This window comes from Onychomys torridus, chromosome 3, assembly GCF_903995425.1.
Source record: "Onychomys torridus chromosome 3, mOncTor1.1, whole genome shotgun sequence".
NCBI lineage: Eukaryota > Metazoa > Chordata > Mammalia > Rodentia > Cricetidae > Onychomys > Onychomys torridus.
The window spans coordinates 20,194,540-20,218,481 of record NC_050445.1 but is presented as its reverse complement, the minus strand read 5'-3'; the positions used below and the strand labels follow the sequence as shown (position 1 = coordinate 20,218,481).

Below are 23,942 nucleotides of genomic sequence, written 5' to 3'. Positions count from 1 at the left end.
TATTAAACAAATATACAGAGAGCTGCTGGTATTGAACATCCAGTTGTTATCAACATACCAAATAGCCTTTTTCATTCACTAATTCTGCAATTAATTTAGCTCATAAGAGACCCTTTCCTACTTTAAAAATCTATTTTATCTTCTTAAGTATGTATATGTGTGTGGGTCTCTATGGGAGTAGTTATGCATGGCAACAGTGCCCAGAGGCCATTGTCATTGAATTCCCTTAGTGCTGGAGTTACAGATGATTATGAGCCTCCTGACATGGATGTTGGAAATCAAACTCAGGTTTCTTATAGAGCCATATGAGCTGTCAGCCATTGAACCACCTCTTCAGCTAAAGATGACAGAGAATGATAAAAATTTGAATTTCCAACAAGCGAGTGGAATTGTAACAAATGTCCCATATATATAATCCCATTCACAGAATCATAAATGATAAAGTTATAAAAGACAGTCATGTGTATCTTTTTTATTTGCTGGTAGCCCCAGAAAGCCACACTAAATGCTAGATAAACATCTATTAAACAACTGGGTGATCTCTGCATTGATACCTCTATGTGCATCTTATTGTTCCAGGGATGGATGTGTCAGAGAGATCCCTCTTCTTATAATGTATAGAAAACTATAGAAAACCATATCTAAAGTCTAAGGAAGATTCTAACAAAAGTGCATTAATGAAAACTATAGTCTACAGAAATCAAATTCAAATTCACAGAGATGGGAGGCTGGATAACATGACCATTGAAGCTATCTTAGAAATTATAGTCATGGTTCATTTAAAAGCTATTTTTAGATTTTGATATTAGTTGAGAGAACAAAAATCAATGAAAAACAGTGGACATTCTATGGGCCCAAACTACAAGTTTAGAATGGTACTTACCAGTACAGTCACCACACGGAGAACCACGCCCCGCATGTTATTCTCCAGTTTCTTGTCAGTCAGTGACCCATTCAGACCCGTGACAGGATTCCAGCACCCAAGCTGAAAGGCAAAGTATCTTTGGTCACTTTTTTGCCTTAAGAGCAGCCCAGTCACCTCTGTGTAGACCTTGTAGAGAATTGTGTGATATTGCCCGGAATAACTGGTATGGAAAATTTATCTCTTTTAATAGCAAAGGAAGCAATCAGAAATGCCATCTCTTGCCTTTAAATACCATCATATGGCATATGTCAGAAGCCAGCATGCTTTACAAGAATCATGGAAGACATATGAATTAATGAGGAGTCACATATCCACCAATAACTCCATCACTGTAATGTGCTAATTGGAAGAATAAAAGTGCATGTAACCCTTGCAAAATTTCTCACTAATATAGCAGTTACTACATAAGTTAAACTCTCCCAGAGGCTTAATGCTGTCATTTAATTGTACAATGCTTTTAGTGGGATAAAGTGCTTTAAAATAGTAAAAGAATTTTATATGGATAGAAGATCAACTACTTTTATGTAGGGGATAGTCACATATAAAGTTTTTGTGTGTGTGTGTGTGTGTGTGTGTGTGTGTGTGTGTGCACGCTTTAAGTATTCACAATACCTAAAAACAATGTAATTTGGTTTTTGGTCAGTGCTACTAATTTTCTTGGAATATTTTGACAACACTCTTTCCTGAAAACCATAGGCTAATTATTCTTTATTGTTTAAAATGGTGGTTTAATGCATGTCTGCCCTCATATAGTAATTGCCTCTTGTAGTATCCAAATCTGAGAGCTATCCACTTTTTAAATTACTGCCTTCAAATATCAGAGGAATAAAAGTTGATGAGTCTCAATTAGAACTAAGGAGAAAAGAAAGAAATGATGAAGCTCGTATTAATGAGTGACATGTCAAGAAAGAGAGAAGAGGGCATGTGCACAGTGGGAATGAGTTGGGCTTTTATCCCAATGCCAGCTCTATGAGCCTTCACACTGAGACCTGTTCTGTGTGTGAGTGAGGGAAAAATGTAACCCAGCTTCAGTCATATTTGGAAACAATTTGATTAATTGAGTTATTACATGGGCACCTGGTTGCTTGTGCCATTTCCTCCAATGATTTATTTCTTTGTACTGAGTTTTGTCTGTAGCTTCCAAAGTCATCAACATACTGGCAAGTCTCTCTCACAAACAAATAACTTAGGTGATTCTTATTAAAGCTCAAGTGTCTCTTTGAGCTCCCCAAAGGTGTTTAATTAAGAAAACTAAAATGTGTTCAATACATTGTGAGAGACAGAGATGTCACAATATGATCAACAAAGCCAGGTTTTTCTTTATTAAGATAATTTGGAAAAGCCTGATAATTGTTGGTTTCAACTGTAAAAGCACATTAATTTCATACCATGATATGTCATTCTTAGTTACATAAAAGTCTAATTAGAAGTTAGATCCAATTAGCAAATCCAAATGTGTTGAAAAGTCTAATTATCAGAGCTAGTGTAGCCCTCTTGCCAAATTTAAAAGCTTATGGAAATTCTTTTGAGCTTGTGTTCTTTTCTGAGGTTACCAAGAGTCTATCCTCAATTGCATTGTTTGACAATCACTTTTCTAATTACTTCAAGATTTTATTTTCCTAGACCAAATATTGGTGGGGAAATAGCAATGATGACGATACTGAATTCCTAGATCCCTACAGGCTAATCTCTTGCTTTCCAGCTTAACAAATGACATGGAAGACAGATTTATTAATGAGGACATGGCCCAGCTGCTTCAGCATGTCTTTTTGCCTCCAGAGGTGTGTTTTAAGTTTCAGAAGACTGTGGTCAGTTTGCCCAAGAACCTCATCTCTATCACATCAATTGACCTTGACCTTCTTTGAGCATCTGCTGCAGTAAGGTTGGTAGAATAATACACACCATGGTCTTTCCAGTCCATAAACCCTCACTCAGTACTCTATAAAGTTGTTTTTTTTTTGTTGTTGTTGTTGTTTTCTTTCTTTCTTTCTTTCTTTCTTTCTTTCTTTCTTTCTTTCTTTCTTTCTTTCTTTCTTTCTTTCTTTCTTTCTTTCTTTCTGAGACATGGTTTCTCTGTGCAGCCTGGCTTTCTTGGAACTCATTTTGTAGACCAGGCTGGCCTCCAACTTAGAGATCTGCCTGCCTCAGCCTCCCAAATGCTAGGATTCAAAGTGTGTGCATCCACTGTCTGGTAATATTCTAAAAAATTTAATGCATTCTCTTGTACTTAAGTTGGAAATAACAAGAAAAAGGGGACTGGGTAGAAATAGGTAAATATTTGTCATCCTGATTTTAGTAGTAGCTTGGACACTTTGCATTATTTATGCTATGCGATACTCTTCTTATTTTGCTCTTTAACTTCCCTTTTGTGTAAGACTATCCTAAACAATACACATTTACATGCAGATAGGCTGCAGGACAACTGGATTTTCCTGCATGGTGACGTTGAGTGTTCTGTGCTATTTTTGATTGTGCGCTTTTTGACAGTAACACTTGCCATGTGGTTCTTGTCTCTTAATAACTACAGACTGGATTTTAAGATCAGCGAATACCTTCTCTGTCAGTACTTCTCTTATATGTATGAAGATTTCCCAAATAATCACCATGAACACCAAAATCTATTATATTCCAAGATAATAGAGGAAAAATATTTAGGATATAGATTTTTTAAGTAGAAATAAAATATAATACTGATTACATATCCAAATGGACCACAGCAAACCACTGAGAAGCCAAAATGATAGGTATTTCCTATATAGACTACATTTTGAAAGCATTCTTAAATAATTTCTGAATGTCGGTCACAGAGTTGATGTTTTATGCAGGGCATTTAACCATTCCAGAAACTTCATGAGATGGCCCTGTAAGCATTACTATTTCATAGAAGTCATCATACCTAAGGTCTCACATAAGGTCACATATCTACTAAGAGATGAAACTAGGGCTGCAACTAATTTCACTTCAGTTCCATTGTCAGGATTTTAAAATGAATTTTGTCTCATGCCTGCCAAATCCTTTTCATAAGTGTGATGCATTTGAGGTGGTAGAAAATATATTTATGTTTCTGTGGTAAGGAAATTGAGGTGCATAACTGTGAAGTGGTTTGCTCAACATAAAATTTCCAGAGCAAAATTATATAATTTTATAAGATTTACACACTATACAGTGTGTCAATTAACTGAGAGTTTTACTTTTCTTAACTCAATTAATTTTCAAAGCCCTTGAAGGAAGGAATCATTCTTGTCCCCAGTTTTTAGAAGAGGAGTCCGAGGACAGCTAGGTGCTCTCTCTCTCTATCCTATTATCATTTATCTGTGTAGCAGTCAAGATGGCGGTAAGTAGAGGGAGGAGTAGAAAGTGAAGTAAACACAAGGTGTTCAAAAACATCGCAATGTTCTGTTTTGAGAGATCAACTTAGTTAAAATAAACGCCAAACTCATTTAAGTTCCTCTAAGTCATAAGGACATGTCCTAAACAGTGTCAGATGGACATGCCAATAAACAACAGCAGCACACAGGGACAATGCTGAGCTCTCACATCTTTCTGATACATTTCTCATGTGTCAAGGTCTCTTGTTTTTTGCTCATACTCTCTCATCTCCCTGAGGTTCACTTCAAGTTATTCTGCTTGATGTTAACAATTCCTTCCAATAATAAGCAACCAAAAAATAAGTGATGTTCCCATGTATTCACATTGAATCACTTACAAGAAGTAATACTCCTTGAGGCAGAGCAGCCCTGAGAGGCAGAATGTTTGTGCAACTCTGGAGGGACTGCACCCAGGGTCAAACAGGGCTTCTCTAGCTACCTTTCTGCTGTCCTTTGAAATCTCCTGAACTTGACAGCCCTGGCAGTATGGTGAAGGTTGTTTTTAGTCTGGCTAGGTTTTTGCTTTTGTTTCTGTTTTGTTTTGTTTTATTTGTTTATTTCTCCTTTTCAAAGAAATTGTAGACTAAGAGTGATAATACATACAACCTCATACTCTCTTTTAAAAAGGATTTTAAATAATTTTTGTTTTCATTTCTCCAAATTAAAAAAAAAATTGACTCCTGCAGCAAATGGAATTTGCAGAAATTCTCCCTGTTAATGGTGAAAAGGATTTACTATCTAGGTACTGAGGAAATGCCTCAGTGAGTGCAGTGGTTGATGCACAAGCATGAGAATCTGAGTTTGAATCTCCCAGCACCATGTTAAAACTAGGCACAGAGAATGCACACACTTCCATAATCCCAGTACTGGATCTCAGGGATGTACATGTCAACCAGTCAGTCCAAAACATGGAGCCCCAGATTCAACAAGAGACCCTTTTTAAAAAAAGAATAGTGGCAGACACTTGAATTCGACCTCTGGCCTCTCTCTATATATGTGCACATGTTTATGTGCTCCTACCTACATGCATAGCCATGCCTATTCACCACACACACACACACATACACACACACACACACACACACACACACACACACACACACACACACACACACACTTATCCATTGTCCAGGTCCTAGAAATCTTGAAAACATTGGGAAGACTTAAAAAGTAAAGACCAGAAATTCTACATCTTTTCAACAGCAGTATATAGATTTCCTGTATTTTCTGGTTATTGCTTGAAGTCATTTCAGAACCTTTAAAATGCTTAGTGCTCTAATTATTTCCTTCATTGGAGCTTTGGCAATAATAACCATGTAGTCTCAGTTAAATCAATGGAATAGCTGTGTTCAACAAACTGGCTGATGCATTTGCATGAGCACAGTAGTGCTCCTAACATTAATGTATGCTAACAATCAAGTTTATATATTTACTCTTTTCTCCTCAATGCTTTCACTTTTCATTGGCCACAGGCTGCAAACAATGACTTTTGACTCTGGAGTTTCACATCACTGTTTTTCAAACAGTGGTGGATGTCAAAAAGAGCTGAACTGTTCAACTTTAATTTTATGCTTAATAGTTTGTAGACTTTAATAAGGGGAGTCAAGAGAGCTCTAATTGAATATGGATAGAATGGCCAGCATTTATGGGCTGTGCTCACATGGAACAAAGGGATTCTGGCTATATTATCAAAGCACCAGGGAGGACATGGCACACCCTGTACTGAGAATTTATGCTGCCAACTTCATCCACTTGTTTCCTCAGCCTTTGGGCTAAAAGGGGAAACAGGTGATATGCAGTCAAGCCAGCTTTAGAGGCAGAGGTTTAGAAATGTGAAGGATTTATTTGGTAAATGTTGCATCTGCAATGGTCTAGAAATACAAGGAAAAATACATTTGGTATATTGACTCAGAAACATTCTTTATAAAGCTATATGGCAATGATTTCTGCTTAGACATGCACCAGAATGTGGTGGCTCAGTAACTGTCCAATATTAATTCTTTTTGTTATTCTCCACCCATAAAGTAGATTCAATTTATAAGATTTGCTTCCTGGGTCATAGTTAGGTGCTTCTGTGGGTCTGCTCTCACAGCTGGGGCACTGCCACAGTCCTTCTTTGAGCTTAAAGGGAATGATTTCCATGCTTGTGTTTCTGGAAGGAAAATGTCTTTGAAAAAAAAAGTAAACAGAAAAAAGCCAAGCACTGGTCTCAGGACTTGGGAGGTAGAACGCAAGTAGATCTCTTTGATTCTGAGGCCTGTCTGGTCTACAGAAATAGTTCTAGGAAACTGTCAAGGCTACACAAAGAAACTCTATCTTGAGAAAAAACAAAAAACAAAACACAAAACAGCAACAACAAAAACAGAAAAGAATCAAATGGCTCAATCGTGTGTGTGTGTGTGTGTGTGTGTGTGTGTGTGTGTGTGTGTGTGTACCTTGCTATTGAAAACCCAAAGTGGGCCAGTGAGATGGCTCAAAGAGTATAAGGGGCTTGTCATTAAGCTTGAGAACCTGAGTTCAATCCCCAGAACCCACACAGTAAAAGGAGAATTGACTCCTGCAAGTTGTCCTCTGGCCTCCACATGTGCACCCTGACATCTGTGAGCGCATATACTATATAATATGCAAATGCATGTCAGTAGGAAGATAAAAGCTCCTACAATGCAAATAAGATGACCTGTTAACTAAGGCCTACAAAAGAAGAATATAACAAACAGCACACACACACACACAAACATATAATAATAGAAAAGGCTCAAATATATTAGGCTTTCATAATAAGCACTTTCAGTTATCAGCTATCATTAAACTGATTTAATACTATGGCATAATGATGCTTTCCTTTCTTTCATATCTCTTCCTGGTATTAAGCCACCATTATACTGGACTTAGGGGCCACATGCTACAGCAATTAACATGAAGAACTCAATTGCTTAAGTTTGAGCAGTTACCAAAAGTTAAGAAGTGAATTATACTGGCCCCAGTTTCCTCTATCTCATATGGGAGTTAGAAAGGTCTTTGTCTCAGGGCTGTTGGACTACTTCTTGATGACATATGTATCAAGCACTGAGACCTGTTCCTAGCACAAAGACCGAGGAAGAGCTTGGTGTTGTTTATTGGCTGGATTCTTTTGTTCCTGCTTAATCCTGTTCCCAGAGTGGGTTTCCTAGTTTAGTAATAAAACACATCTTTAAAGGTGGAGTTCAAAGCCTAGAAAAATCTGAAAATTTGTGACGATTCAGCCAAAACCTAGAACAATGAAATAAGAATCTCATGGTGGGGTCCTCAGTCCTCAGCACTGTATGAGCCTTCCAAGATGATTTCCATTCATGGGTGAGATAATTCCAAACCATGCTGAAGAACCAGGGGGAATGAAACTTACCAACTGACTATTTTACACCTTTATGCTAAGGTCTCTCTTCTACTGGCATCTTTTGCAAAGGCTGGCAAGCAACATCTTCTTCAGTAAGCTATTTACATTCCTTAATTGAAATTGGATGTGAATGTAAAATCTCTGTGAAGCAAGAATGTGGCCTACCTAGCCCATGGGTGTACTTGGGTTGTCTCAGTGTGGTTGTATGGAAACTGCCAGAGAGGTCCCAACAGATGCAGGCGTGAGTTAGAACTCATGCTTTTCTTATTGTTCATCCATTTCCCTCATTCTCCAATTAAAACTAAATTTAACAAAAACATGAGGCCCAGTCTGAGCATGAGTCCTTCTCCCAAACTGCATTCTGGCCATTCTCTTCATTTTTCAGGATGGCTCATCTCCCTCAAATCAAATGTAATTAGCTTTGTTTTTCCATCTTAACAGAATGTTCTTTTTCGGTATTTTAGCATTTAGTGACTAAACCATATAAAGTGTACTGGATTTTTGTGGTTGTTTTTTGTTTCACCTTGTATTGAAACCACCTGGCAGCTTAGCCCTCCCCTAGATCTCTTCAGTCCTGGATATAGCTCATTTGGTAATGTTCATATTTATTGAAGGCTTCTTATGAGGCAGAAATGGTGCCAAGCTCTGGATACTATTTAATTTATGTTTTTGCTTTACTTGTGTCAGGAAAGTACTAAATTATCCCAATTTTAACAGATGTGGAAATGGAGAATTAGAAAGATTAATTGACCTGTTTCAGGTTGTTTAGCTAGCTAGTGACAGAGCCAGAATTTGAACACGGGTGGTTTAGCTTTAGAAACCGTTCGGGCATTCTGACCTTAGTCATTAAGATGCTTTTTCAGACTGAAGGAAAACAAGGTGCATATAGACAGATCTAATGGGTTTTTGAAAATTCATTTTCTGACACCAGACTTTGTGGAACTGTAGTTGCCTGTGCTAAACACCCCTTTTGTTTTCAGTGATTCATGCTTGTCTTCCACTATATGGAACTAAAGACTTGTGACTAATATACATGAAGAATGCATTGTATTTTGTGAATGAGTTCTGTAACTATGTCAGTGTGGAAAAAGACTGCCTTGTAATGACTGATTGGGAAGACATGAACATTGAACACTGGATTTTCAAGTTTGTTTTTTTTCTTTCAGAAAAATTCATGTTTTTGAATCTTATTCTCTTCTACTAAGATGAAATGGGTTGCTAATGAAAAAATTCTGTACTTGCCTTTCATAACTCACAGCTTATTAGTGAAAGGATTAATTTGTTAAGTTTTGCGGAGAGTTTCTCTTTACTATATTTGATTTGTCTAGTGCAGTGGTTCTCAATTTTCCTAATGCTTCAACCCTTTAATATAATTCCTCATGCTGTGGTGACCCAATCATAAAATTATTTTTGTTGATAATTTATAACTGTAATTTTACTGCTGTTATGCATTATAATGTGAATATTTTTTTAAATAAGAGGTTTGCCCAAGGGGTCATGACCCATAGTTGAAGAACCACTGGTAACCTTAACTACAAATGGTTCTGTACTGTTCCAGGAATGGCAATCATGACTTTGTTTCAGATGATTACAACTGACTTGCAATGCTTATGTTTGGCTCCTATAACCTCACCTATTTTGCCCACCAAATCTTCCATTTGGAAATCTCCTACCCCTAAGCTATAAAAACCTTGTCTTCTTCATATCCAAGGCTGATCTCTAAAATCCTGACTTAGGGTGGCCAGTCCTGGGTGTACCTCTAAAACAAAGCTTGATTTAATCATGTATTTATGGATTTGGTCTTTCTCCTCACAGTTTTCGGGTTTAACACAAGAACCCTGTATCTGGAACAATATCCTCCAAAATTTACAGAGAATGAGTGGTGATATTTTTTTTTGTATGCTAATAAAAATTTGCCTGGAGATCAGAGGTAATAACCAGCCATAAACAAGTCATGAGGTGGTAGCACACCCCCTTAATCTGATAACATGGCAGGCAGAGTCTCTTTGCAGTCAAGGACACAGCCAAGCATGGTGACACAGCATTAATCCCATTACCAACCATAGAGACCTGGAGTTCTGTACAGACAGGCAGTGGTGAGGAATTGAGGTGGCTGGGCTAAGAGCCAATGAGAAGGCAGAACATCAAGGCAATAAAGGCACAGGTTAGACAGGAAGAGGTTGATTCTCTCTAGGGAAGCTAAGTAATAGTGGTGAGCTAAGGTTAGTTGGTGGCTATCACTGTTTCTCTGATCTCTACAGCTTTCATCCCTGTATTTGGCTCTGTGTTTCTTATTTAATAAGACTGTTTAGAAATTCATCTACAAGAATGTATGTCATTTTTACAGTGCTGAAGGGATCTTGTTATCAGATTTTCACCTGTGAGGCATGCAAAAGGGAGTCATGCAGATAGAATGAAAGACAACATAGCAAATATGCAGGCAACTACTAAAGCTGGTATTGTTGGAAATGCTTTATAAACCAAACAACATTATTTTCTACATAATTTAAGAGACTAATGTATTTTTATTTTTATGTTTTATTTTTATGTTTTATGTAGAAATGTGTGTCCAATTTGGGAACATTAATTGAAAGAAGCAAGGTAGAAATATAAAGTGTTATGAAGCCTAGTGGCTATAAATATAAAGTCCACTGCCTGCTGCTCTTCATGTGGAAGTCTTTTGGTGTTTTATAGAAGTCAAAATTCAATTTTAAGAATTATTTTTTGGAGCCAGGAGGTGTTGGCGCACACCTTTATTCCCAGCACTTGGAGGCAGAGGCAGGCAGATCTTTGTATGTTCAAGTCCAGCCTGGTCTACAGAGCGAGATCCAGGAAAGATACAAAGCTACACAGAGAAACCCTGTCTCGAAAAACCAAAAAAAAGAATGAATGAATTTTTGGTTAAATTCTTAAACACAGTTAACTATTTTTGAAACACACAGACACACAGAAATAAGTTAAAATCTGTATCTAAGATTTGAGTTCAAAATAAATAAATGTTTAAGTAAATGTGACTATTCTTCACTGTGTTACTTCCCCTGCTTTACATTCTGTCTATCACTACGCACCTAGAGCTATGCCGGGACTTGTGTTCATTATTTCACTTAAGATGAATAAAAAAGCTTGGTGATCTACATACTACACCTTGTGACATTACTGAAATTTTAAAAATTTGAAGAAAAATGAAATCTAAAATATACACATTAAGGTTTTTGTTTTGTTTTGTTTTGTTTTTCAAGGCAGGGTTTCTCTGTGAAGCTTTGGAGCCTGTCCTGGAACTCACTGTATAGCCCAGGCTGGCCTAGAACTCACAGAGGTTTGCTTGCCTCTGCCTCCCCAGGTCTGCTTCTCTAGTGCTGGGAATAAGGGTGTGTGCCACCACCACCAGGTTAACAAAACTCAAGTCCAAGTGAATCAAAGACCTCTACATAAATTCCATTACACTAAACTTGATAGAAGAGAAAGTAGGAAGCAGTCCTGAATGCATTGGCACTGGAGATCACTTCCTAAATATAACACCAGTAGCACAGGCACTAAGAGCAACAATTAAATGAGACCTCTTAAAACTGAGAAGCTTTTGAAGGGCAAAGGACATGGTCAATAAGACAAAAAGAAAGCCTACAGAATGGGAAAAGATCTTCACCAACCCCCCATTTGACAGAGGGCTGATCTCCAAATATATAAAGAATTCAAGAAACTAGACATCAAAATACTTAACAACCCAATTAGGAAATGGGCTATAGAGCTAAACAGAGAATTCTCAATGGAAGAATCTCAGATGGCCAAGAGACATTTGAGGAATTGCTCAACATCCTTTGCTTTGGTTATCGCTCTGTGTAAATAAAATGCTGATTGGCCAGTAGCCAGGCAGGAAGTATAGGCAGGACAAGCAGAGAAGAGAATTCTGGGAACAGGAAGGCTGAGACAGAGAGATACTGCCAGCTGCCACCATTACAAGTGAGATGTAAGTTACTGGTAAGCCATGAGCCATGTGGCAACTTATAGACTAACAGAAATGGGTTAGTTTAAGACATAAGAACTAGATAGCAAAAAGCCTGTAAGCAATATAAGTTTGTAAGCAATATAAGTTTCTGTATGTTTTCTTGGTTGAGTCTGAGCAGCTATAGGTCTGGCGGGTGAGAAAGATATGTCCTGACCATGGGCCAAAAAGGACTGAGAAAAACTCCAGCTACAATCCTTAGTCATCAGGGAAATGCAAATCAAAATGACTCTGAGATACCATTTTACACCTGTCAGAATGGCTAAGATCAAAAACACTGAAGACTGCTTATGTTGGAGAGGATGTGGAGCAGGGGGAACACTCCTCCACTGTTGGTGGGAATGCAAACTTGTACAGCCACTCTGGAAATCAGTATGGCAGTTTCTCAAGAGATGTAAAGCAAAGAATAACCAGACTACAAACCACAGCTCCAGGGAGGCTATCTAGCAGGGAGGACCCTAGGAAGGACACATGGATCACCCAGGGAAGAAGAAATAGATGAGATCTACATGAGTAAACTGGGGGTCAGGGAGGGGGTCAATGGAGGGCTAGGGATGGGGGATCAAAACATAGGGGAATGGGAGGTTTCGAGCTAGAACAGGGATAGAGTTGGAGAGCAAGGAAATAGATACCATGATAAATGAAGACATGGGAATAGGAAGAGGCAGGGTGCCAGAAAAGCTCTCAGGAATCTACAAGGACGACCCCACCTTGCACTACTGGTAAAGGTTAAGAGGGTGCCTGGACTGGCCTACTCTGGTGATCAGATATGCTGAATACCCTAACTGGTATCACAGAGCCCTCATCCAATGACTCATGGAAGCAGATGCAGAGATCCATGGCTGGGCGCCAGGCCAAACACTAGGAATCCAATTGATGAGAGAGAGGAGGGATTCTATGAGCAAGGGACATTGATTTCATGATGGGAAAATGTACAGAGACGGCCAGCCAAACTAGTGGAAACACATGAACTATGAACCAATAGCTGAGGAGCCCTCATGATATTGGACTAAGCTCTCTGGATAGGCAAGACAGTTGTTTAGCTTGTTTAGGAGGCCCCCAGGCAGTGGGATCCAGCCTGTACCTGGTGCATGAGCTGCCTTTTGGAGCCCAGTGCCTATGGTGAGACACTGCATAACCTTAGTGCAGAGTGGAGGGATTTGGACCTACTTCAGCTGAGTGTGCCAGGCTCTGCTCCCTATGGGAGAACTTGCCTTGGAGGAATTGGGAATGAGGATTGGGTTGTGGGGAGGCTGGCGAGTGAGGGGAATCTGTGGTTGGTATGTAAAATGAATAGAAAATCTCTTAATAATAATAATGATAATAATAATAATAAAATATACACATTAAAAATACAGACAGAGAACAATTTTAGGCTAGATTCTATTCTTGTTCACCTAACACACAACAGTTCAAAGATTATCCTTCGTTGTGGGCTGCAGCTTAATATCCCTAAAAGGCACAAATGATAAAGACTTGGTCCTGAGCTTGTGGCTTTGCTTTCCAGGTGGGTGACCTTTAAAAGGAACAGGTTGTTTGATCATTGAGAGATGTGGAGGAGTATCAGGTCCCAGTCCTTCCTCCAACTCTGAGCTTTCCAGTTACTAAGAGCAGAGGACACTTCTCTGGCATACATCCCCATCACTATATCCTGTCTTCTGAAACCAGAAGCCCTGGGTCCAACTGGTCATGATCCCACACCTCTAGGAGGGTGAGCCAAAATGAACATTTATTCCTGTTGATCATCCTAGGTATTTTATCACAGCCATGGAAAGCTATTACATCACTTTTCCAGAATGCTTCTTAACATACAAGGTTGCTGTGGGAGGTAAAACAGAAACTGAATTTTGAGACTCATTTTGATTCTGTCAAACTTGTCTTTTGATCTACAGGGAAATGAGTCTTGAAACACTTCAAACATCACTGCAATCCTCAAAAGCATTCTTTCAACATTTTACACGGTCAAATTAACAGCTGAATTGAACATATTTTGAAATATTCTTGGGACAGAAGGGTAAAAAAATGACAAGTATTATTGTGTGAAGTCTAAATTTATCAAGCTGAACATTATCATAGGAACATCTGGACAGGTTAGCACAGGTGACTAGAATATTGTGCTAATGAAGATGGCATCAAAGCTTAATAATCATATAGGCTGTTAGTTTGTCAAGCGGAAACATTGTCTGTTGACCAGAGCTTGCTCTCCTAACCTCAGTCAGCCCTGCAGTGCATGCAATTAACCTTAGGAAGAAAACTCCAGAGGCAGCGGATTGACTCATCAAAACTCATTATTACCCCAGGCAAACAACACAACAGATGTACCAACTAACACTGAGTGAGCATTTAGAACATTTAAATCCCAACATAAAGCTTTTCCCCATATTTTTAATGGAAAACTCAAATATTTATTGGGAAAATGAATTGTTAAGCCAAATATTTATATTTATCATCCTGCTTAAGCAATAATGAGCCATTTTTTCCACCTTGTTAATGTATCTACCTACCTTTTTGTGCCAAGACCCTTGTCAAACATGCTTTAAAACAAATTCCAGGCATACAATTTTGTTTCTAACTACTCTGTCACATATCTCTAAAAATGAAAAAAGTCTTGTAAAACATAATCATGACATTCTTTAGATTTCTAGTTTTAAAGACATCAGATATTCAGTCAATATGCATATTTTTCTAAATTCAGATTAGGGTCCATATTTCACAGGGAAAAAGTATCTTATTCTTTTATATAGAATTTCTTGTTTCATTTCTTTTCTTTTGCTCCTTCAATTTATATATAAAAGGGACACTGGCTACATTTTGTGCAGTTTCCCAAGGCCTAGATTGTGCTGACTGATTGCCTAATTCATCATCGACTAACATCGCTGTGTTCATCATGTTATCTCAAAATTGGTTAAGTCCAGAGACCTGATCTTAATCTGGGAAGATCTCTTGCAGTCTCAAGCATGGCAAACACGGCATGAACAAGTTTTGCCTTTTACCCTTCTCCTTCTTGCCAAATTGTTAGATTACATTCGTAAAGCTGGCCACCTAGGTCTATCTCCTTATTCAGGCACCGATTTATTCTTGAGACTGATCACCACAGTCCAACTATCAAAATGTCAAAGTCCAAAAATCAAAATTCACTCTTTTGATTGACTAACCCAATTAAAATACCCTATCAGAATTTGTCAGCACATTCCAGCTCATTCTAATACAGACATCCCATTTTTCCTTCTTAAAATCAACACCTGCAAAGCTGTTTGCTGAGTTTCTGCCCGATTCAGGTTCAGGCACCTCATCTCTTTGCCTTGCACAATAAAGAATCTCTTTACATTTGGTTTGTGCTTAGAAATTGGTGTTTGAGTGTGATCTGTGCCTAACCAAGAGTCAAGAGGGGAGCTCCTTGCAGTAAGCTGGTCCTTTCAATCTGCACAACATTTATCTGTAAAATATTTTTGTATGCTTTAAGACGTTATGTGCCAAAGCAGTTACTCACAACTCTGCTTAAAGCATAGGATAAGGAAGCCCAGGCACAGTGGTGTTGGAAGATCCTGTGCTGCTTAGCATAAGGGAATGGATTTGGCAGACACTGGGTTGAGTAGCTCTGTGCCTTTAGGTCCTCATCTTTCTGACTGCTATTTCTTTCTTAAGGATTTTAGCAATTTACTTCTGACTCAGGACACAGAACAGGAGTGGAATTTTGTGGTGTATGGAGGTTTTGTTTGTTTGTTTTTGTTTTTGTTTTCCTGACTTCTACATCCTAGAGTCTAAAAAGAACACAGAGTAAATGATTATTCCATGTGCATTCTGAGATGGTATATTCTTATGTTGGTATGACCCTGGGGGCCAAAAGAAATACAGTCGGGACTTTAGATAAAACACAAAGATCTGAAAAATCATGCTAGCAAAAGGGAGAAGAGTCCCACATGGTAACCTAGCCAGGAAATTACCTTTTCAGTTTTAGATTGTGAGCAGAAGGCATGAGATGGGTGGGTCACAGTTAAGCTGCTCTATTTCCCTAGGGATTCAGAGTCTACATTGGCTTTATGTCGCTAAGACCCAGTGCCCACACAGCTACAGCAAGACCAGCTAGTCTGCACAGGCCTGTGATGCATTGTGTGATAAGAACTCAGCTGAAGGAATTCACACCTTTTATAATGGACAATAATCTACTTGCCCTTAGTTTATGAAGGAGATTGCACCTTAAGTCTGACTTTAATGATGTAGACAGACATTGTGTCCATATTCCAAGGCATTCAGTATGCAAATGTTTTTGAAAAGATAATTTAAAATCAGGGCAATTGTTATCATTGCTCAAAAGACAGCCCAGGCCAGTAGGTAATTTGTAGGTGATAGTAAGAATTTAACCAGAACAAAATGATAAAGAGTCATGGGTGATAATTTAGAAGATAAGAAAACTATTAAGTTATTATATGAAAAAATAAAAAGTATTCAAAAGTAGAAGTATTATATAGGACACAGTGTGTGGGTAGTATGTGTATGGGTGTGATGTGTTATATGTGTGTATATGGTGCATTTAATGTGTGTCTGTGGTATATGCATGAAGTGTGTTTGTGAATGGAGGTTGTATCACATACATATATACTGTATGACATGTATGGTATGGTGTATGTAATATGTGTGTGTGTCATAATGTATGTGGTGTATGTATGTGGTTTGTGTGGTATGTGTTGATATGTATAGTTTACATTTATATGTGGTCTGTATAATGTGTGTGATGTATGTGCTGTGGTAAACGTGTATGGTATATTTGATTGCATGCTATGTATATGGTATGTCTATATGTGGTATATGTGATTATGTGATGTATGCATGCATGTAGTATGTGTGGGGTGTGCTGGATGTTGGTGCATGTGTTTGATATATGTACATGCTATGTGTGTGTGTCTGTGTGTGGGTGTGTCTGTGGGTATGCTGTGTGTGTGTGGACTCTAGTTTTCTATATGATCACATGTCCCCTGCATGGTATATGTCACTTGGGACTTCATCAGGCTTCAAGATAGAATCAAAAGTAAATTAGCATCTAGATATTTTGTGGTTTCATGCCAAAGCTATAATTACCTGTGAGAATTTTAACTAGAATAAATATTTCCTCTCAGGCTCTTTTTAGTGGCAGGTTTGGCTTATGAAATATATTCTGTGTCTACTTTATAATAGGCAACAAATGATGTTTTTCTGAGCTTAGCGGAGAGTTCTGAATATGTTCAGATAAAACCACAACTGCTAGTCAATTGTGCAGTCAATAAAATGTACTGATGAGTTGTAACTGATGAGAAAGAAACTCACAAAATTATTGAAAAATGAAACCAAAGAAGAACGAGATTGGCATATTTTAGGTGAATGTTAACTCCCTATACATTCTTCATATTCCACACATTTATTAATTCATGTCACAAACAATCACAATATGCTTTTATTTAGCAATTTATTCTGAAGCAGAGTGAAGGTAGCAGTTTCTGATTAGAGCATTCTCCAGCGTGGACAAGGACAGGGATACATTTAAAGAGAGCTTTGTGAGGCGCTCCAAACGAACCCTGAATGTCAAAATCCTGATTGTCAAGATCTTAGGTGGCAGAATTGGTGACATGGCTCAGTGATAAAGGTACTTGTCTAAAGATTGGTAGAATTGCAACGGGTGGTCCTCTAACACACACACACACACACACACACACACACACACACACACACACAGAAGCTGTCAGATGGTCAAATTGAAGTCATTGGTTAGAAAATACTAATGGAGTAAGTATTGATCTGATGACACTCGCACCCGATAGTTCAGGAAAAGTAGAGTTCCTCAATGTACCACTTACTAAGCCTAGCCAATTATTTCTCCATAACTGAATAGTAACATGAAATGCTATTCATTTTGAAATGAGGACAGTGTGTGGTGCATCCTTGCTCTTACTCTGTACTCACATATGGTCATCATTGTTGTGCTTTGACTCTGAGATGGTCACATGGTTTAATCGTAGCTGATACTCTGAGTGGAACCTGAATCTGAAGAGCTAAAGTGACACATCATTAATTCCTCAAGGCACGAAGAAAGTACACACTAAAAATGTGATCACTTAAAATGAATGTTTTCTTCATCTACGTGACAACATCTGCTGGAGTTACAATGACCTAACTTGACAGTACAATCTACCTGTCTTAAGTATTTAAATAGAAATTGGTATATAACAGATATATGATGGGTCTTTCATACAAGTTATTATGAAAACAATAATTTACTACTTAAGACAATACACAACTATATCAAATGCCTAATATGCATGTTGTAGCATACTAGGTACAGATAAAACTCTTTGAACCTCTAGTTCTTATTTCAATAAATTTTGCATCTATTTCCTTGTAAATACTTATATTACTTAAACCAAGATAACTGACTACATATTCCAGCCGTTGCACAGAAAAATCACACACAACAATAAAAATCACAGAACAATCCCACCAAGAATGGCAAACAGGACCATGTGTATAGGGGAGTGGTATCAAGGATTAGTTCCTCTGCATCCACAAAGATGCTAGGATTAATGAGATCAGCAAAGAGTCAATTACAGAGGACTCCATAGAAGACATTTCAGTTGAAAGAGAAAGTAGGTATGTAGTGGGTAGCTAGCTATTCCAGCTTTGACCTTGAAGCACTGCTCCAGTGAGGCAGCTGGTAACTGCCATGCCCATTTAAGACTTGCCCCTGGGGCGTGGCCAGGACAGGAGCCCTTAAGAACCTAGATCCAGACATGCTGGCACTGTTGGTTCCTTGTGATCCTGGATGCCGGATAGCAGACTGAGTCACAGTTCTCCAGAGAACCCCACTGAAATGCACCTCATCTCTCCTGGATCCTGTAATATATGTTACCCCAAAATAAACCTCCTTTTAACTACATGGAGTTGCCTTGTTAAATCCCTCAGTGTAGATCTCAACAACAATAACAACAAAAAGCTAGTTGTGATGGCTCAAACTTTTAATAGCAGCACTCAGGAACCTGAGGCAGGCAGATCCCCGAATTTAAGGCCAGCCTAGTCTACAGAGAGAGTGCCTGGACAGCCAAGGCTACACAAAGAAACTGTGTCTCCAAAACAAACTAGAAATTTATTCCATTGTTACAAAAGCCCTAACATCTCTCTTAGTTGGAATTCATATTTTCTTTTCTTCTCCAGCAATGTGGTCATGGTGGGTCCAACTCTGAAGCAGAGAACCAGACTTCACATTCTAAGTTATCTTTAACACTTACTAAGACTTTTGAGTGTTCTCCTGAGTTCTGTCTGAGGTTCCTTGATCACAACAGAGGAAGCATGGTCTTCACTCCCTGAAGTGTGGTTATGAGAAAGAAGTGTGTCAAATGTTTGAGTAGCGTCTGCCTGTTGGCTGTTGCTTCTGCCTCTGCATTTTGTCTGTGGTATGCCTCCCAACCCTTAACTATTGCCATTTTACTTTCTCAGCCTTGGTGTTTGGCACAAGAATCTGATCTTGAAAGATTAATCTTCTTTTTGGTGGGATTGCTAGATATGAATACCCTGCCTAGGAATATAAGTTTTTAACATATTGGAACAGTTTTTTTAAAAAGAGACTCACTTAGCAATAAAAATGGCAGTTTCCTACTAGCTTTGCTGGCTCTCACCAATACAACTGTATTTGATATCCACTGACATTTGGCTTCCTGACTGCCTAGGAGGGCAGGTTGTGGTCAAACACTGAATTAGTTTACTTCAGATGACTTTAATAACATCGACAAACATGATTTTTCTTTTAATAAAGTAATACAATTTTGTATTCCATTTTTAGATTCCTAGCCTCAATGTAGTACCTGTTGGAAGACACAATGCTTTCTGAAACATTAATTCAGTATTTCTTATCTTCTTAAAGGAGATTTCAACATTTTTCTTGCAGTTCTATATGTATTTTGCTTAACTCATTCACCATATTTATGATTTTAAAGCAATTTCAAGAAAATAGCATGGTTTAATTGTATGAGAAACCTCAATTAAATTAGTTCATCTGAATGTTCAGAGCTTCTTGCAGAGCTCCCAAAGCTGCACATGCAACTGTGAATACAAAGACAGTGCCCAGTAAAGATCATGTGGAAGATGTGATCATGACAGAGGGGAGAACTCACTCAGAGGAAACTAAGCATGATAACATGACACAGGGATACAATTATATCCTGTGTATCAGAGGCTGGAGAAAGGCATGCAGGAAATCTTCAGAAAATAGAAGTATTTAACTTGCATTAACTTCTATGCAGACAATTTTAATGTATAACAGAGGGCATTAGCAAATGGATATAAACACTCAAGGTACAGTGGACAGCTACACATGAATGGATCATCATACGTGTGTGTGTGTGTGTGTGTGTGTGTGTGTGTGTGTGTGACATAGACCAGCAGTTTAGAAGAAAAGTGTATGCCTGTAAAAAAAGAATCATCTTCATGTTTCTGAAAGCTAAAAAGATTAGTAAGTAGAAAACTCAGTAAGATGTGTGTTATACAAATGCATGTACCTGGTATTTGTGTAGAAGGTGAAGAGATTGCCAAGAGAACATTGGGCAGAATCTGCTAGCAGCAAGTCTTTGAGTTTAAGAGAACATCTGTGAAAATTAGCACAAAGGACAAGCATCTGAGGCCCTTCCAAGGAGCCGGACTCTGTGTCTAGCCAGGGAGTAGTCTGAGTGTGTCTCAAAGAAGACTTGTGCGTGCTAATGCAGTGACAGAAACAGATTGAAAACTCTTTAACATTGCTATAGGTTAAATCACAGCTAACAAAATACATCAAATCTTACTTCCAAGAATTCCTAGAGAGTTCTATTAGAAAAAAAAAAAAAAAACAACAAACAAACAAACAAACAAAAAAAACTCTGCTCATTCATTAGCCCTTTTATTTGTTTGGCTGTTTGGCTTTTCATTTCTTTTTTTTTTATAAATTCCTCATATATTCTGTTAATCCCTTGTCAGAGTATAGCTGGCAAAGATTTTTCTCCCATTCTGTAGGCTGTCTCATTATTCAATTAGCTATTTTCTTTTCTTTGTACAGGCCTTTTGATTTCTTGAGGTCCCATTTGTCAGCTGTTGGCAATATTTCTTGAGAGACTGGAGTACTATTCAGAAAACACCCCCTAGATGTGTTCCTCAAAGATTTAAGCCCTACATTAAGGTCTTTGAAACAAAAGGTCCTAATGATAGTGTAAGAGAGATGTGTAAGGGCAGGGTAATGGAGTATGGTGGAGAATAAGCTCCAATATGTACTAGTCTGTAAAAGTCTCTATGTGACAGAGCACACAGATAATAAAAATATAAACTAATTTTTTAAAAGAAAAAAATGGCTTTGCATATATAATTAAATTGAGGATCCCAATATGAGGGAGTTATTCTGTATAATTGGAATAAAATCTAATGATAAAATTTCTTACAACAATGAGGCAGAATGTAGATCTGAAAGAAGAAAGGGCATGTGAGCCTGGAGGTAGAGACTGGAGACTTGCCATCACACATCAATGAATACTTATGACCACTGCAGAAGAAAGGAGCTAACATCAAACTTTCCTGAGAGCCTCAGACACAATGTAGGCTAGGATGTCTTGAAGGAGTTGTATACATCGAAAACTTCAATTAATTTAGTTTATCAGGATGTTGGAAGCCTCTTGCAAATGACCAGGAGCTGTGCATGCAACTGGGAATACAAAGATAGTACCCATTAAAGACCACACGTAAAGTATGATTGTGACAGAAAGGGAAACTCACACAGCACAAACTAGGCATGATAAAACGACACAGGGGTACCGTTATATATGAAAACCAGGATACACACCTGATTTCCAACTCCCAGCCTTTAGGAATGTGAGAGATTTAAGTATGCAATTTGTTAAACCAGCCAGAGAAAATGAATGCACTCAGTGTTAATCATGTTTAGTACCTTCTGCACCCTCCCAGTCCCAAAGGATGCAAACACTCAGCAGTCAGTAAATAGATACCAGATTAACAGAACCACTGCTCCCTCGATGGAACCAACCTTCTCTCCAATGTTATTAGACCTTTGCCATCTTGCTCAGGAAGAATAGAAACCTTCAGATATTTCCAAGCTATCTCCATCCCTTCGCATGCTTTACCTCCAGCATGCTTGACACACCCTCTCCTTTTAAACACTTACGACCTTTTCATTTTTTTTCTCTAACTGAATATCTTGTTTATTGGAATCTAGCTGGGTCTTAGTAGTATTAAAACATTGGTTGTGAAATGTTTATTGCTTTGTGCTGTGGTTAGTATTATTTATCATCTAGTCAATCTAGAGTCATCGAGGAGACAAACTTCTGAATATTACATGTGAGGGACTTTGTTAATTCAGTTGGAGTAAGACGACACACTCTAACAGCGGGAAGGGATATTCCCTGAGTTAGGTCCTAAATTACATGAAAAGGAAGATGCTCACTGAGCACCAGCATTCATCTCTCTCTGCTTTCTGACTATGATGCCATGTGACCATTGGCCTCAACCTCTTTCATCCTTGACTTCTTGCCAAGATGGACTGTTCTCAAAACTGCACCCAGATAAACCCTTCCTTTCATAAGCTGTTTTCTCAGTACTTATTACAGAAACAAAAAATATACTAAGACAATATTTTTAACTATATTTTATCTCAAAGTATGAAAACAGATATTTAAAAAAGTAAATTTTACTGGCCAGTGGTGGCACATGCCTTTAATCCCAGCACTCTGGAAGCAGAGGCAGGCGGATCTCTTGAGTTTGAGGCCAGCATGATTTATAGAGTGAGTTCCAGGATAGCCAGGGCTACACAGAAAAACCATGAACAAACAAACATAAAAGTAATTTTCTGCCATGTATAATCTTACCCCAGCATTGTAATTACCTCTCCTTCCATGACGTTTCTCTACCCCTGAGTCCTCTTCTGGCTGGTAGTTTCTAGAGACTGGCAGTTTTCTGCTTGCATTTCCCATTTCTGTTAACACTCATAAACCTAACTGTATTATCTAGCTAAGAATTCTGCATCATTTTATACTTTTGGCAAACTGGTTTGGAAAGGCACTCCTGCCTCATTGAGGCAATCCCTAGTTAACTGTTTTCTAACTCATTCTGAGAAACTGTTTCAAGTTCTCAAAGTACTGGCATGGGCATCTTGCATGTGTGTTGAAAAGATATCTTCTCAGATCAAATCAAATTATTTCTCATTTCTTTCTCTGAAACAAGTTCCCATCTTCAACACTTAGAAGAAGACAGGACAGATTAGTCCAGGAAAATTCAAATATACTTGAATTTCTTTGTAGTTCTACCGATCCTGTCTAATAGTGGGGTATAATAATTACCCTAATTGCGCATCTTCATCACTATAGACATTTTTTTTTCCTAAAAGCACTAGGAGTTTATGGTCATACTACCTTGAATATATTTGATCCTATCATATTGGTACAAGGAAGGTGAAAATATACTTTGAATCTCCCTATATGATATATTACCTCCTATTATGCCTAATTTTAAACTATAAATGTGTTTCATGGCCTGGAAAAGACAGATGCACAAGCCATCTTAATAATACATATGGAAGTTAAAAATTATCTTTATTACTATCCAAAGCTCCTGCCTTGTCCTTTCCACTACTGGCTGTCTTTACCACGTGTCTCTGTGTACCTGTATTCAGAGACTACCATCAAAAGCAAGATACACAGCAAAGTTGTGAAAGGAGAGAGGATTGGATGATAGTCAGTTTTTAAAGACTTGGTCATTGAATGATTAAAGGTCAAAACAAAGTGGAACACAGAAATAATTCCTGTCCCATAGTTAGAACAATTAAGCTTAGTATATCTCAATCCAAAAATCCTCTATATGGAGTGTCTATTATAAATAGTAAATTTAATGAGATGCTAAACATACCAATTTGATTCTTATCTCTAGAACTAAAAAAAAAAATCTCATCCAAAGTGCACTACATGGAAAACCAAAGATGCTGTTCTTTCCTCAACTGTTGACTAGAAGGAAGAGAATTCTCCATAGTTTACATAAACAAAACTGCCTCTACTCCTGCTGTCCTAAAAGTAGTGAAATTCTGGAGGTGGGTAGTCCAGACCTGCATTCCTGAGTTCATTGATGGAAACATTAAAATAAGCTAATGATGCCTTCAGAGAGGGCAAATGGAGGTGCGATATGAGGAGAGGACTGGTAGGGAAGATGGGCTGAAAGGACAGTAAAGACAGGAAGGATGAGGTGAGAAGGAGGGCAAAAAGAAAAGAACATGTAATGCACCAGAAACAG

General features: G+C 38.2%; 1 protein-coding gene across 3 annotated transcripts in view; it reads right to left on the bottom strand.

The window, feature by feature from the left end:
* Grid2 (glutamate ionotropic receptor delta type subunit 2) overlaps positions 1–23,942 on the bottom strand; it is a 1,385,700-nt gene that overhangs the window by 381,158 nt on the left and 980,600 nt on the right. For all 3 annotated transcript variants that reach the window (XM_036180912.1, XM_036180913.1, XM_036180910.1), the window contains exon 9: positions 884–985. In XM_036180912.1, the coding sequence (XP_036036805.1) occupies positions 884–985 (102 nt within the window). The remainder of the gene's footprint in view (positions 1–883; positions 986–23,942) is intronic.